The sequence below is a fragment of the Rousettus aegyptiacus genome, unplaced genomic scaffold (genome assembly GCF_014176215.1).
Source record: "Rousettus aegyptiacus isolate mRouAeg1 unplaced genomic scaffold, mRouAeg1.p scaffold_m13_p_11, whole genome shotgun sequence".
Taxonomy (NCBI): domain Eukaryota; kingdom Metazoa; phylum Chordata; class Mammalia; order Chiroptera; family Pteropodidae; genus Rousettus; species Rousettus aegyptiacus.
In genome coordinates this window covers 77,750,838-77,765,577 of record NW_023416286.1, presented here as the reverse complement: position 1 = coordinate 77,765,577, position 14,740 = coordinate 77,750,838, and the positions used below count along the sequence as shown (strand labels likewise).

The following is a 14,740-nucleotide window of genomic DNA, read 5'->3' as shown; positions in this document are numbered from 1 at the left end:
AAAAAATGTTTGAGAAGTTAACTTAAAAACTGTGATTCTATCCAGGGGCAGTTTTGTCCCCCAGGAGACATTAGACGAAGTCCAAAGAGATTTTAGATTGTCACACTAGGAAGGGGTGGGGTGGGTTGAGGCCAGGAATACTTTAAATGTCTTACAATGTTCAGGACGTACCCCACCAGAAATGGCCAGAATTCCAATCGTACCGAGTGTGAAACTCTCGGTTAAAAAATATCCATAATTTTAATATTTATAGCTGTCCTCAGAATGTTTCTCCAATGTTGTAACACTTCACAATTCCACCAAAAATTTAAAGAATACCCCTTTTATTAACTGTTTCAAAGTTTCGACCCCAATCTATATGACAGCCTTTAAGTCTTTGCCAGGTTTATGGGTTTAAGTGAGACTTCTTGCTGCTTTCATAAACTATTACTGAGTTTGAGCAAAATTCTAATATGTGACCATTAATTTAATTTGTCTATTATTGTAATATGCCCATTTTCCTACAGGCATCAGCATTTCAAATGATTTTTACAGTTCATTGTTTTCAGTTGCCTTTGGTGGGATATTTTTGGTGTTTAAAATTTTTGCATTTCATTTAGTCAAATATGTCTATCTTCTAACTTCTGAGTTTTGTGCCTTAATATTGTATTGCCCACTGGTAGATTTTTTTCTTTTTGATAATTACATATAGCAATGTAACCGATATTTCAATATAATGTATTTCTCCAAAATACTTCTTTGACAAATAATTTTTCCCACACTGTGGCTTATATATTCATTTAATAGTGTCTTTTGATTAACAGACACTTTAAGTTTTGATTAAATTCAATTTATCAGTTTCTTCTTTCATGTTCAGTGCTTTTTAATTTCTGTATTAAAAAATTGCCTGCATTAATATTATAAAAATATTTTCTTCTAGATTTATGGTTCTGGCTTTTACATTTAAGTCTGTGATCCATGTCCAATTAATTTTTGGGTGTGGGTCATGGTAGAAGTTGAGGTTTGGTTTGCTCTGTACATGTTTTTGATTGTTCTAAGAATAATTTGTTAAAAAATTTTCTTTCCTTATTAAATTGACTTGGAACCTTGATTAAATATCGATTGACCACGAATGTGTGACGGTCTATTTCTGGATTCTCTATTCTATTCTATCGATCTTTTTGCTCTGTTTTGTACACCAACACTGTACTGTCCTGATTACTATAGTTTTATGCTGCCTTGAAAACAGGAAATGTAGGTCTTGAAACTGTTCATCTTTTTCAAATTTTTATGGAATCCTAAATCCTTTGCATTTCCACACAGATTTTAAAATCAGCTTGTCAATTTTGTTAACAAAACTATTTGCGGTTTGAATTCCAATTGCATTAAATTTATAAAGTTTTAATAGAATGGTAATTCTAACAACAGCACATTTTCCAGTTATAAAAAGGGTATGTTTCTTCATTTCTTTAGACCTTATTGAACTTATCTGACCAAAGTTTTGTACATTTTATTGTAGATGACCTGCACATTTTTCATTAGATTAACTCCTAGGTAGTTGATAATTTTTTATGGCATTGTAAATTTTAGTTTTTAAATTTTACATTCAGATTGTTTGCTACTGGTATAGAGAAATACAATTGCTTTTTAAAATAATTTTGTTCAAATACAATTTTGTTAAATTGATAAATGTTCAACCATTTTAAAAGATCATTGTCTGGTTTTAATATTGTTCTTAAGGATGTAGCACCCTTATATTCTTTTAATTCAACCACTCCATTCAGAGACTTCTTTTTTCAGAAATATTGCAAAGTACATATTATGAAAAAAAATAATTATTTGGGTAAAAGTCCTAGAAATTTTGCAAACATGATACAAAGTATCCTTTAAAATACCCCTCAGAGCCAACAAGAAAGTAAGGGAAGTTTAGGATAATCATTTTATCCCAGTTTGCCCAAGGATTTTTTCCAATTTAAAACTGAAAGTCCCATATCCTGGAGCCTACCTCAGGTCTGGGTAACTGGCATAGTTGGTACATTAATTTTCTATTGCTATATAACACATAACCAAAAATTTAACAGCTTAAAACTGTACACCCATTTATTATGTCTCAATTTTCCTAAGTCAAGATGGAGGACATTTATACTGCAATCAAGAGTTAACTGGACTGCTTTTTTCATTGATTTTTTTCAGATGTGAACGCATTCCTTTGACATCTTTGTGTATGTATAATTTGATGGTATTGCATCAAATTATACTTCTGGCCTATTTCTCTTTGGCTACCTCTTGGACCAATGGAATTCTCCAATCTAGTGTATAATTAAATAAATCTGAGTGGAATATAAACTACTCATAAGTTACTTTTTTTTAGAGAATGCAGGAATCATTTTTTTCATATAGGCTTGTGTGTGAATAGTGAAAAATTATTTCAAAGTGAAGCTGACAACACATACTTTTAAGTTCCCCAAGGCCCAAGCTTTTGATATTGCCTCTTGGTTCCAACAGACTACTTTTCAAGTGAAATAATGTGTTGGATATTTCAGAAGTATTGTACTCTTTTGAGAAGTTATTTACTATCTCAAATTAATAAATTAAAAAACATATTTTAATTTAAGTATTTTGTGAACTTTGTAAATATATAGATAGAGCCATTTCTAAATTTTATGAAACTCACTGAAGATATAGTTGTTTAAGCTGGAATGAATTTTCGTTTCTTAGCTTTCCAAGGTGCATCTTAGTTTGAAGAAGTCCCTTTAGAGACTATGTTAATTTTTATGTTTTATAGTCACAATCTCATTCAAAGCCAGCTTCATGTGTGTGGACCATGTTCAGAAGGGCCCTTGATTAAATGCTCTACTGTCTTTGTTCTTAAATTCTTAGTAATTTCTACCAATAATTGTTTAATAATTAATAATCATTTAAATATTAATAATTAATAGTTTTAATTTTGCATTTTTCCATACATGACATAGCTGGTCTTGAGCATCTTCATAATTACACTGCTTAACTCAACCTCTTATCTATGGAAAAAATCTCTCAAATGCTTGGTGAAATATATACTGGTCATAATCAATCTCTCTGTGAGCATGTGAAAAATAGACCCAAATTTACCAACTTTTTACCATTAGCCCATATGGAACTACACCTAGTTAAGCTCAGTTATGCTCCTAACCTTTACTATCCTTCACCATCACACAAATGCAAGCCTCACTACTCATTCTGTTCTTCTATAACCTCGTACACAACACATCAAGCCACTTATTTTTGCCTCAGCTGACTTCCCGAAATTCTGTCTAAATCTTGCATTATTGCTATCAAAAGTGCTTCACATATCACTTTACTTTCCCTTGTACTCCTCTCATTGATAGGTTATTCATATTCCTTACATCTTTGGCACATGGCTGGAAAGGTCTAGCACTACATTCGTGTGCTTCTACTATGAGTCTTTCATCCACAGGAAACAAAGTCCTTTCTCTTTTGAAGACTCAAGTGAGTTTATTGTGTTAATATACCTCATGTGGCTGTTTTTATGCCCTCTAATCATTGAAAGCATTGAGACACCTTAAATCCAACAACATTCATAGGCATATTTAATTTTTCGTAGATGACACAATATGCAATTTAGCCCCAGATCCCAGTCCCTTGAATTTCACATCTTCATCCCAAGATATTAACTCATTCTCATGGTCATATATATTTGATGCTGTCACTATCCATTCTACTCTTCATATGAAATCTTAAGTCCCAACATATTTTCTAAGCATAGTTTCTTAAATTTTAATTTCTCTAAATCCTTTCCTTTGATCTTTTTTCTTAGTAATAATTTCTAGCACTGTTGTTTTAGCCTTTTAACATGGCTCTCTATTTTCAATTTGACCTGTCTTTTCCTTAGTCCATCTCATAAATTATAACTCTACAAGGGCTTAAAGATGTGAAATATTTATGTCAACTCACATTGTTCAAAACAAAAACTATTTTATTCTCTTTAATCTCCTACATCATCCATTTTATAGAATAACAAAAAATTCATTCATTTGCTAACCCAAAACTATGAATTTTGTTACCTTGTTTTTTTTTTTTTTTTTTTTTTTTTTACATTTAAACCTTCAATTAATTGGCAATGGTGGCATTTTATTTTCCACATAATTTCTTTCCTTCTGTCTTTTCCCTTAGCAATAGTTTCTTACTAGCAGTATTGTTTTAGCCTTTTAACATGGCTTTCTATTTTCAGTTTGATCTGTAAATTTAACTGTTAATTTAATTCAACTGGTGTCATTTTCTTTGTGCCTGAAGGACTTCCTTAACCATTTCTTGTAGAGCATGTCTCCTGTCGCGTGCCGCAGCTATTCTGTTACATCACTCTCATTCTTATATCGCTCTCATTTTGAGACATATTTTGGGTGCACATAGAATTTCAGATAGTTTCTCTTTTACTCACAGTTTGAAAAGATGGGTTGTTCCACTCATCACTTGCATAATTTCCAATGAGAAATGGTCCATCATCCTAGTTTTTATTTATCTCTATAACATATATTTTCTGTAGATTATTTAATACCTCTCTATTTATTAATGGTTTCGAGGATTTGATTTAACTGTCTTGTGGTAGTTTTCTACATGTTTCTTGTGCTTAAAATGTACTGATATTGTTGAATCCATGGGTTTGTAGTTTTCATCAAATTTAGAAAATTTCTATGGTTTAAAAAATTATTTTTTGCTTCCTTCACTCTTTAGTATCTTGGGAATTCCAAAAATATATTTATTAATCCTTTTAAAATTATCATTTTCTTCTTCCTTGTTTCATTTTAGATGGTTCTATTGCTTTTTCAAGACTGACATTTATTCCTGCATTTCCTGTTCTGTAATTAATTTTATCCAGTGTATTTTTCATCTCAGGTATTGTTGTTTTATTTTAGTCTAAAAATTTGATGTTGCTCTTTTCATTTGTATCATGACATTAGTTAACTCTTTGAACATAGAAAGGATGATTTTAACTGCTTTGACAACCTTGTCTGCCCCTCATTATGGTTCATATTTTTCCATTCTTTGCTGCCAAGTTGTCTTCAATTAGATGTCGGACATTAAAAAATTTACCTTGTTTGGTTCTGAATATTTATGAATATGTGTATTCTTCTTCAATTTTGTTCTAAGAAACAGTTACATGACCTGGAAATAGTCTGATACCTTTATGTTTTGCTGTTAAGATTTATTAACTAGAACCATAGCAGTATTTATTCTAAAGCTAGTTATTTCCTGTTACCAGCATAATACCCTTACAAATACTTTTCTAATCCCATGATCATGGGGTTTTCCATTCTGATTATTAGAAACAGGTACTATTCTCTCTAATTCTGAGATGGCTCCTTCCTAAGACTTGCATAGTTTCCTTAAACATATGTACCTGTCAGTATTTTACTGAATATCAGTTGAATACTCAAAGAGCCCCTCCACAGATTTCTGGAGTTTTATCCATATGCAGCTCTCTTTTATGACACTCTGCTTTGGTCTCCATGGACGCCCATCTCTACCCCTTTTGTCCAGGATAATGAGCACATTCCTCCTGGTTTCCTCTTTCTTATAACAGTGCCTGGAATGTCTCACAAGGCAGTGAGCTAGGGCAATCACAGAGCTCATTTCATTTGTTTTTCATTCTCAAAAATCACTCTTCTTCATTGCCTGATGCTCAGTGTCTTAAAAAAGTGTGGGTTGAGCGAGGTGAGGGAGGGGGGGAGGGAGGAGGGGGGAGGGAGGGAGGGAGGGAGGGAGGGAGGGGGGAAGGAAGAAAGGAGAAAGGAAGAAGGGGAGGAAGAAGGAAGAAGGGAAGGAAGGAAGGAAGGAAGGAAGGAGAAGGAAGGAAGGAGGAAGGAAGGAAGGCAGGAAGGAAGAGGAAGGGCAGGGTGAGGGAGGAGGGAGAGGGCGGGAGGGAGGGAGGGAGGGGAGGATTAGGGCAGGAAGGACGGGAATTCCAGAACGAATGAAGGACGTATCATGATGACGTCTAAGTATCTTTCGTTTGCTTTCTGTCTTGTATTTCGTTTCTCTTCTTTCTTTCTTTCTTTCTTTTCTTTCTTTCTTCTTTCTCCTCTCCTCCCTCACTCCCTTCCTCCCTCCTCCATCTCTTTCTCCACCTCTCCACTCCCCTTAGTCTCCATCTCTGTCTGTTTGTTTTTTTCTTCCTCCTCCTTTCATTCTTCATTGATACTTAGGTGGGAGGGCAAGTCCAGTTCCCATTATTCTATCTCAGCCAGAAGCGGGAGTACCAGTTCTTTTATCTTGACTTGAATAAAGTGATTAGATTATTATTTGGCCCAAATATTATTATTTGGATTTTTTTCATCTTCTTTTTAAATGTTTTAATTTCTAGATAATATATGCATATTGGTATTGCTAATAAAAATTTACTAATTTAATCAAAACCACTGTAAACTAGAATCATAAAATATTTATAACTTGGAAATGTCATGCCTTTTGAGAAAAAGAATTACACAAGTAAGTATTTAAAAATTATCAGTAGATTTCCTAGTGCCAAAGATCTAAGTACTAATTTGTGTAAACTTCTCTATTGAAATTACATGCTAGGATATCAAAGGTAACTAAAAAAAAAAAAAAATCACATTTAAATTTTATTGCAATGATAAAAAAAAAAAAAAAACCTCCAGATTCATTTTCAAAGTAGCTAAGTTCAAAGTTGAATCTCACAGTCAGAAAGTCAGGATGTTTTTATATTCAAGACTTCAAAAATATAAATTCAAAAATAGTTTCCATTTTCTCTGAAACTCAGATATTTGTGAATACTGACCAAAAGAGACATCTTGGGCATTTGAGTTTAATTAATATCTGCTAAGGAAACAAACAAACAAAAAACAGATCTTATTTTTGATGCAAAGAGATATTGGCATTCACCTCTTGAAAAAATACAAAATAGTTGAATTTTCCCCTTCCCTTGTAGTATAAACCCTCTCAATTTTCTGATCCCATAACTTAAGTTGTTCCATCATAATTTAATCGAATGAAAATGCTAATTTACATAAGCAAATACCTATCCATATTATTAAGAAAAAAGATGCCAAGATTATCTACTAGAACAAAGTATCACAACCAAGTATAACAAGAAATTGAACTGAAAGATTTCCTATGGGAATCAGTTACCAGAATTGAACTAAGAGGACCTAAGGAATGGGAATAGCTGGTTTCAGAATTATTATTGACCGATTCCACTCTACAATTATTAAAGACTCTCAGAACAATTTTTTTTTTTATAAAAGCATCATTTCTGTGACATGATCTGCTTCATAGGCTTACTGTTCAAAACAGATTTTTCTTGGAATCTTAAAACCATAGCATACATTCTATCCGGTCAAGCTAACTTTTGATAAGCTTTCACAAGCATTTAGATCAAATTGTTTTCAAATCCTGGCCAAAAATGTCAATAAAAGTAATTAGCATCAAACTATACAGTGCAATAATTTTTGTTTGTTTGTTTGTTTGCATATGCTTGACTTATAAGACTTTCAAAACTATCTTTAATCCACTCATTATTTGTCTACGTTAGATGTTTTTCTTCAGTTTTGAATAACACTATTTTAAATTCAGAAAGATACATTAATTATTATCTGGCCTACACTAATATGTAAATTCCAGAGCATTTGATATAACTACAACAAAAATATCTGCAGCTATTTTGAATGGTAAAAATAATAATCAATAGAATCTCATCAATTTGAGACTTTGTTTACAATAATGCACATTTTTAAGTGTAGAAACTTGATGTAACTCTAAAATATACTCTGATCTCAGTTTTCTGTAAATTATGTAAGAGTTATGGGTCAAAAACTATGAAATTTAACTTAACTTATTGTTAAAGGCATATCTTTCCCAGATACATAAATTATCTTTGAGGCTTGGAAAAAAACAACCAACAGAAATAAATATCTGACCAGTGTGATATTCTATTAACCAAATGCAGATTTGGATTAGATAGGAAAGATTTCTTTATTATTTTTAAATTATTTAAAATAGTATCTTAAAGAGATTAATAATATAGTTTAGAAACTATTCATTTTAAATTTAGCAATGAAAACCTAGATTTATCAGTTAGCATGGGTTTTTTTGTTTGTTTGTTTGTTTGGTATAATTGAAAGTTGTATTTAATTCATCTTGCATTTTTATTCACACCTTTCAGATAGCTCTGTGGTTTGGGGTACCGCAAATCCAACCTAGTGGTCTCGTTTCTTTTCCCTTTATGACCTTAGTTTGCCTAAAGCAAATTTGCACAGAGGGGAAGCCACCTGGAAATTGTGGGCTTCTTTGTAGAATACCACATAATATTGGTAAATTCATCTTGAAATATGTGTGTTGGGGCAAGCTTTCCCCAAACAAGGAATCATCTTGGCTAGTTCTGGTTTAAGTAATAGTAGATGATTAAATGCCCAAACCTAGGATAAATTACCAAAGCAGACATAAAATTTAGTAAAATCACTCTATACTGTTTTTTTTTTTCACCATGAAATTGGGGTCATGGGAAAAAAATGAACATCATTTCAATTTACTCTTCCATAGAAACATAGTTTGAGAACCACTTTCTTGAAGAAATAGTCCCTTACCATTTTTAAAATTGTTTTTCCTTTTGAAGCAAGGCTGATTCCTTTTCATTCTAACTACTGTTTCAGGTCCCACCAACTTCATGAGGTTCTAATGACTTACAGTCTCTTTCTGTGACATCATTCTGCATGAATTATTCTGACCTTTACAACCATTTCTATCATAAAGCTCTCTTTTCGTTTTCAAAATTAAATTGTTTTTCCCTGTTTAAGTTATTTTCTCATACTTTTGTTTAATTAGAAGGTAAAATAACTGAATGTAATATACTTCAGGAAATAAAAGAGTGTTTTCTAACTTGGGCTAGGAAGACCTCTTTGACTAAGACTTATCAGCCATTGTGCATCACTATCACTTTAAGAAGTTCATCTGAACATTCAAATACAAGGGAATAAAGGAACTGCTTCAGCAAACAAACCTGTTCTGTTTGTTTGTTTGAGCAGAGGGAAAGAAGAGTTGGCAAAGTGGTCTGAAATATGGTGTCAGGAATCAGATAGCAAGGATTAAAAAGTCCAGCTGCATTACTTAAAAGTCTGTGATTCTGGGAAAATTAATTACTTGTTTATATCTCAGTCTTTTCATCTGTGTAACTTTTGTACCAAAGTGCTACATAATTGGACCAGAATCATAGAGTTATTCTGAATATTAAATTGCACAATATAAATAAATATTCAACATGTTATCTGGCAAATAACAAGTTCTTAATCAATGTCACTCAGTATGATAATGACGAATGTTTATTTGCTCAATAGTATTTATTGAGTAACTACATGCTCTATGATAGAAATAAAAATGATGAGCAAAACGACAACATCCTATCCACTGGGAAACTGTAGTTAGAGACAAACAATAAAAGCAACGTAGCTATTACTATATGGTTACAAGCTATAATAAATTGAAGAGTAAGTAGAGAGCAGATACTCGAAGAGCATTAAATAGGAGAATAACACAAACTAAAATTTTTTTAAATGAAAATTTTGTCTGGAGGGACCAATGAATGCTTTTTCTAAAAAAGGCACAGCGTTTTATTCAAGAGATCATAATGATGACTATAAATAAACACAGGAAAGAATGGATTAAGGGAATGAGAGCCACTGTACAAAAACAGGAAACAAGTTTATGAGGCTCAAAGACAGAGAAAATAAAAAAGAAGGGCGTCAAGTCTGGAAGACAATAAGTGAGGGGGAGGTTGGTAAGTGAAGAGCCTAGACAGCAAACAAGGGACACAGCCTAGCTGTCCACAGCATGGATAGTTGTCAGAGAGTGGTGGAAGAGTGGTGTTTGTTTGTTTGTTTGTTTGTTCGTTTTTTGAAGGGGAGGGGAGGAGAGCCGGGATGTAGCAAAATAGTTCAGACTTTATTTTATATTTTTCAGGGACTCTAGTGTGGAGAAAGTATTACAGGTGGCAAAGTTAATGAGGCAATGTGATGCAGATGGCAGTTCCAGAAACTGATCTGAAAGGGGACAGTATCTTAGAATTAGGTATAGACTATGGAGGTGGAGAGCTGTAGGACAGATATAGTGAGGAAACTTTTCGAGTCAAAGTGACAGGACTCAGTGGAATATTGAAAATGATGGGAAAGATAATGTTGGCAAGTATGATCCAGGATTTCTGATTTTCAAAACCTAATGTGTGAAGTGTTATCCTCTGAAATAGAGAAGGACATTGAGCAAGAAAGAAGAGTGGTTACAAGCTCAATTTTCTACATGTTGTATTTATATTGTATCTTTGATATCCACTAGAGAGATCAAATAGAGAGGTGGATGTGCGAGACCAGAGGTCAGAAGAAGGACTAGATTTTGAGATGCAAATCTAGAAATATAGTTTATGGATTATAACTGAAACCATGTGATTAGATAACTGCATTCTGGGAGAATTTAGAAAACTAAAAAAGCAAGCAGTTAAACAAGACTTCTATTCACATCATTGCACAGTACAATGATATAAATAGTTCTCTTTGGTTTATTAGTTAACTACATATAAAATTTTGAACAAAAATACCCGAACCAAAAATATTTGCTAATCTGAATAGCTAGGACACTATACACCTCCCAACAACTAAGTTCAGATAGTAGAGAAAACAAGTGATTACTAGCATAGGTCAGGAGTCTATTACTGAAAAAGTTAGAACTTTTAATGTTATAATAGTTAAGGTATTATAATACTCAGGTTTGTTAATGTGTGTCTGTAGTGTGGGATAAGATAAAGGCTAGGTTTGGGCAGGAAATCATTTATCACTGTCTTCCTGTTACCTTTATGTTTCAACTCCATAATAATTTGACCTTTGAGCAGCTTTCCCATGAGCATCCTCCAGCTGCTGTTTTAACAATAAATTAAACCAACTGAGCTGTTTATATTTGTCCAAAACAATGTTCCTAACCAGTGTGAGAACAGAAAAAGAGATTAGAAAATGAAGAAAGAGAACAGGAAAGGGATTAACTCTTGCTTTGTATATGAAGATCAACTTAGCATAGAAGTCAGAATTGATAAAACAAATTTGATAAATATCAAACGTGACATCACAGTATGATGACATAATAATCGTTCAAGTAATCAAAATTATCATGCAGGGTTTATATAGTGTATGCACTCATTGATCAATATAAACATTATATAGATGTCCTGCATGTGTTATGATAGAAAACAAACAAACAAAAAATACACATTAATGACTATTTTGCATATTATTTTCCATTCAGTATTTAACTTTGCAAATGTCTCTTTTGTGACATGAACCCTTTTATTATCACATATCGAAATAACATACATTGATAATTACTAATTACTGATTTTAGTATTGTGATTTCAATCAATTATGAGCACAGAACCATTGTTCTAAGTCTTAGGAACATATAACATCCCTTAGAATAATACCAGTGCTAACAGATTTGTCCAGTGAGCAATTTAAATTCATCTAAAGAATGTAAGTATTAATAAAAATTAAAAAATAAAATTAGACTTGATTTTTAATATAGATGCAAGATATTATAGGACACCCTCATTCCAATAATAAATATGATTAAAGGTGGAACTTGGATCATTTTCTGAATTCTATTCACTTACAACTTTTTATGAATGAAAACACTGAGGTATATTCAAAAATGAGGGACTGAAATTTAAATCTGATGGGTACTTTTTCTAACTTAGCTATTAGTTATTGGTTTTACTTTTAAATTTCATAGTAACTCCATTATTATTTTCAAATTCTCCAAATCTTCAGAGATCATTTATATCAAATATGCCTCATTTACTTTAAAATGTATTTATTATGAAGCAAATTGTTTTATAATGTTCAAACATTAATATTCCCAGATCAGATATTTTAAGCCTACTTGAAGACTTTACAAAATTGAAAAAAGTTCATCTATTTTTTTTTTCTGAACTGTCTGAGTCACAATTTCAATAAAGTGGTAATTAGTAAATATTTAACCTAATTTATTTTCTTTAAACATGTAAAGTGAATTGCTAAATGTTTATGAAAGATTTCCCAAAACTAAAAAAAATAATAATAGGTCTAAAACTACAGGTAATTAATAAATATAAAAATCAAATACCTTCATGGTATTAATGGTACCCCAAATTATAACCTTTTTGGTACTATATGTTACTTGAGTAATAGATGAACATGTTTAGGTTCCTATATATGGAAAAAACTTTGACATACTTGAAAATTGCAAATAAAACTTCTCCCTCTTCAAAATGATTATCTTACATTTTAAGAAATGTCTTCACTTATGTTCAAGTCTCTTATGATTCAAATTTAAAGCCATACAAGCCATATAATTGAAAAAATATAAGGAATTCTTTGTATCTTTAATTTCACATTTGTTAATGTAATTAAAGAGCACCTATACATATACTTTTGTTTTATGCATTCTTTTTGCAACTTAAAAAATTCACAAGAAGCTGATTTGATAAACCAAGTTTAAAAGTTGCTTGTTTCTAATTTGCTATTGAAAAGTAATTAAGGTTTATTAACATATTATCATTTTCCTATGTTTCTCCTGTATTTCTTCTTCAATACGTGCGCTGATATACGAATTTAAATGCAGATCTTTTCATATCCTCACTACATGCTAAAACTGGTAATGATCTACTGCAGAACAATGAGTCATTCTTCAAAATAATGTAAACCTCAAGAGTTTTATGTCTGTGAAGGTTGTCCATGTCTTTAAAGTAGGAGAACTCTACTCAAGGAGATATAATATTAGAAATAAACAAGAAATGTCAACCTGCTTACTAACAACACACCACCCCACACTGAGTCAACAAACCAGGAAAGCTGAATGCCAAGGGGCTCAGCAACAGTTTATTTCTAAGACTTTAAACAAGAGAAAAGTGAAGATAAAGTAAGATAAAAAAAGGAAAGTTGGAATAGAGAATAATAACATTGCATTTAATGGGGAGGAAAAAATAAAAAGAGAAGATAATGCTACTGTCCAGCGGCTTCCTTGTGTCCACCTCATTCCTCCTGGAATATGGATTCAAGCCACAGGGATCCCGGATAACATGCCAAGTCAGTTTCTAGGTCAGTATATAAAACATTTGAATGGTATTTAAGACCAAGTTTCACCTCACATGACAGATAATGACAGCAGAATACTATAGTCTCAGCAATATGAGAACTGCTCCACCTGGAGATTTACCAAAATGCATATATGTTCAATTTGTGATTACAACTCTGAAAACTTGAAAAAAGAAACGCAGTGTGTATGAGCCAATAGAAATTAATGAGCAAACTTTTAACGAGATTACAACTTGAGTAATAAAAACCGGGCTGGCGACTCTTAACAAAAAATTTCCACCTGAAACCTTTCAGACTTAGTATTACCAGAGCACCTGGGGATGGGGAGAAATGAGTGGGAACTGGGAGATGTTTGGATGCCCCATAGGGACTTACTGTACCTGTGTCCACATCCTTCACCTGTTGCCTGGCTGGAGTAGGCCGGCTCCACTTTGAGCTCTTGCAGGACCAGCCCCTTTTCGTGTGGTCCAGGGAAGTCCATGCCAGGTATTTCTTCCTCTAGGGACTCAACGTAGAAGAGAGTCCTGGCCGGCTGTTGGGTGCTCTGCCCTGGCGCCCCTTGCTGCAGCCTCGTGGCCACCGGCAGCAGGGTGCCATTCAGGGGGTTGAAGGAAGGGGATGGGGAAGAATTCGAAGAGGAGGAAGCAGAGGAAGGCTTCTTCCAGAAAGTGCTCACGCTGCCTTTCTCTTGGTTTTTGAGCAGGCGGCTCTGGCTAGGTCCCCAGTGCTCAAAGCTGCCACTGCTGTCCTGTTGCAGACAGCCGCCCCCCGCCGGGCCGCCCGGCGATGGCGAAGGGTGGCTGAAGAGTTTCCAGCGGAGTCGCAGGATGTGCTTTACATCGAAGTCTTTTCGTCCAGAGCCCGACATGCTTGACACAAGGAAGGAAGAGACCTTAGCTGGCGCAGCAGTATACGGGCCAGCTGATGGGGGAGGCCAGCGGCGCGCGGGTTTGCAGAAGGAGGCGGGATGCGCTCTCTGCACCCTGGGATCAGACGCGGCGAGGCGGGATGCGCGTCCTGCCAGGCAACGACCCGAGCGCGGACGGCAGAGCCAAGCGGCTCAGCTGCGGTCAGGTCCACGGGACCCGCGCGTGGGAAGCCCACTGGCCGGGAGCGGAGGCAGGAATGGGACGCCGAGGGCCGAGAATCCTAGATCTCCGCTCTGGGGTCCCGTGGTTACTGCGGGAGGGATGACCCTGGTGCTGGAGATGAGCGAGGGAAGAAGAGCTGTGCGCTCCGAAGCTCGGGAGGCGGCGGTAGCTAGATACACCTCCTTGGGATGCACCCGTGTCACAGCCTCAGTCGGGAAGGTGTCGGCTCTCCTGTCTTTGCAGCTGAGTTCAGTGCCTGGGAAGCGCAGAGAGAGAAAGAGCCCCAAGTCGCAAAGAAGCGCTCCCCCCACCCCACCAGCCTTCTCGGTGCACCTGCGCCCCTGTCCCTGGCCTCTCCAAGGATGCTCTGAGAGCTTGCCGGATGTTTCTGAGAAAGTCAAATGCCTTCTGCAAGGCGAGAAGGGTTGGTTTTATACGGTCAGTTTGTAAAAGAGAAAAACAAATATTCCAGAAAATATAGGGAGGCAGGCAAAAGGAAAAGCTGACAAGGTCCTCACTGTACAATTTTCTCTCTGCCTCAGCGCCGCC

At 34.7% G+C, this 14,740-nt stretch overlaps 1 protein-coding gene across 2 annotated transcripts in view; it reads right to left on the bottom strand.

Annotated features, from left to right (window-relative positions):
- Nucleotides 1-14,690, bottom strand: part of KLHL1 (kelch like family member 1) — a 266,430-nt gene extending 251,740 nt beyond the window's left edge. The window contains exon 1 of one of the 2 annotated variants that reach the window (XM_016122531.2): nt 13,481-14,690. In XM_016122531.2, coding sequence (XP_015978017.1) covers nt 13,481-13,968 — 488 coding nt within the window. In that variant the 5' untranslated portion in view covers nt 13,969-14,690. The remainder of the gene's footprint in view (nt 1-13,480) is intronic. The other variant, XM_016122532.2, reaches the window with a different exon arrangement.
- Between the last annotated feature and the right edge of the window lie 50 nt (nt 14,691-14,740).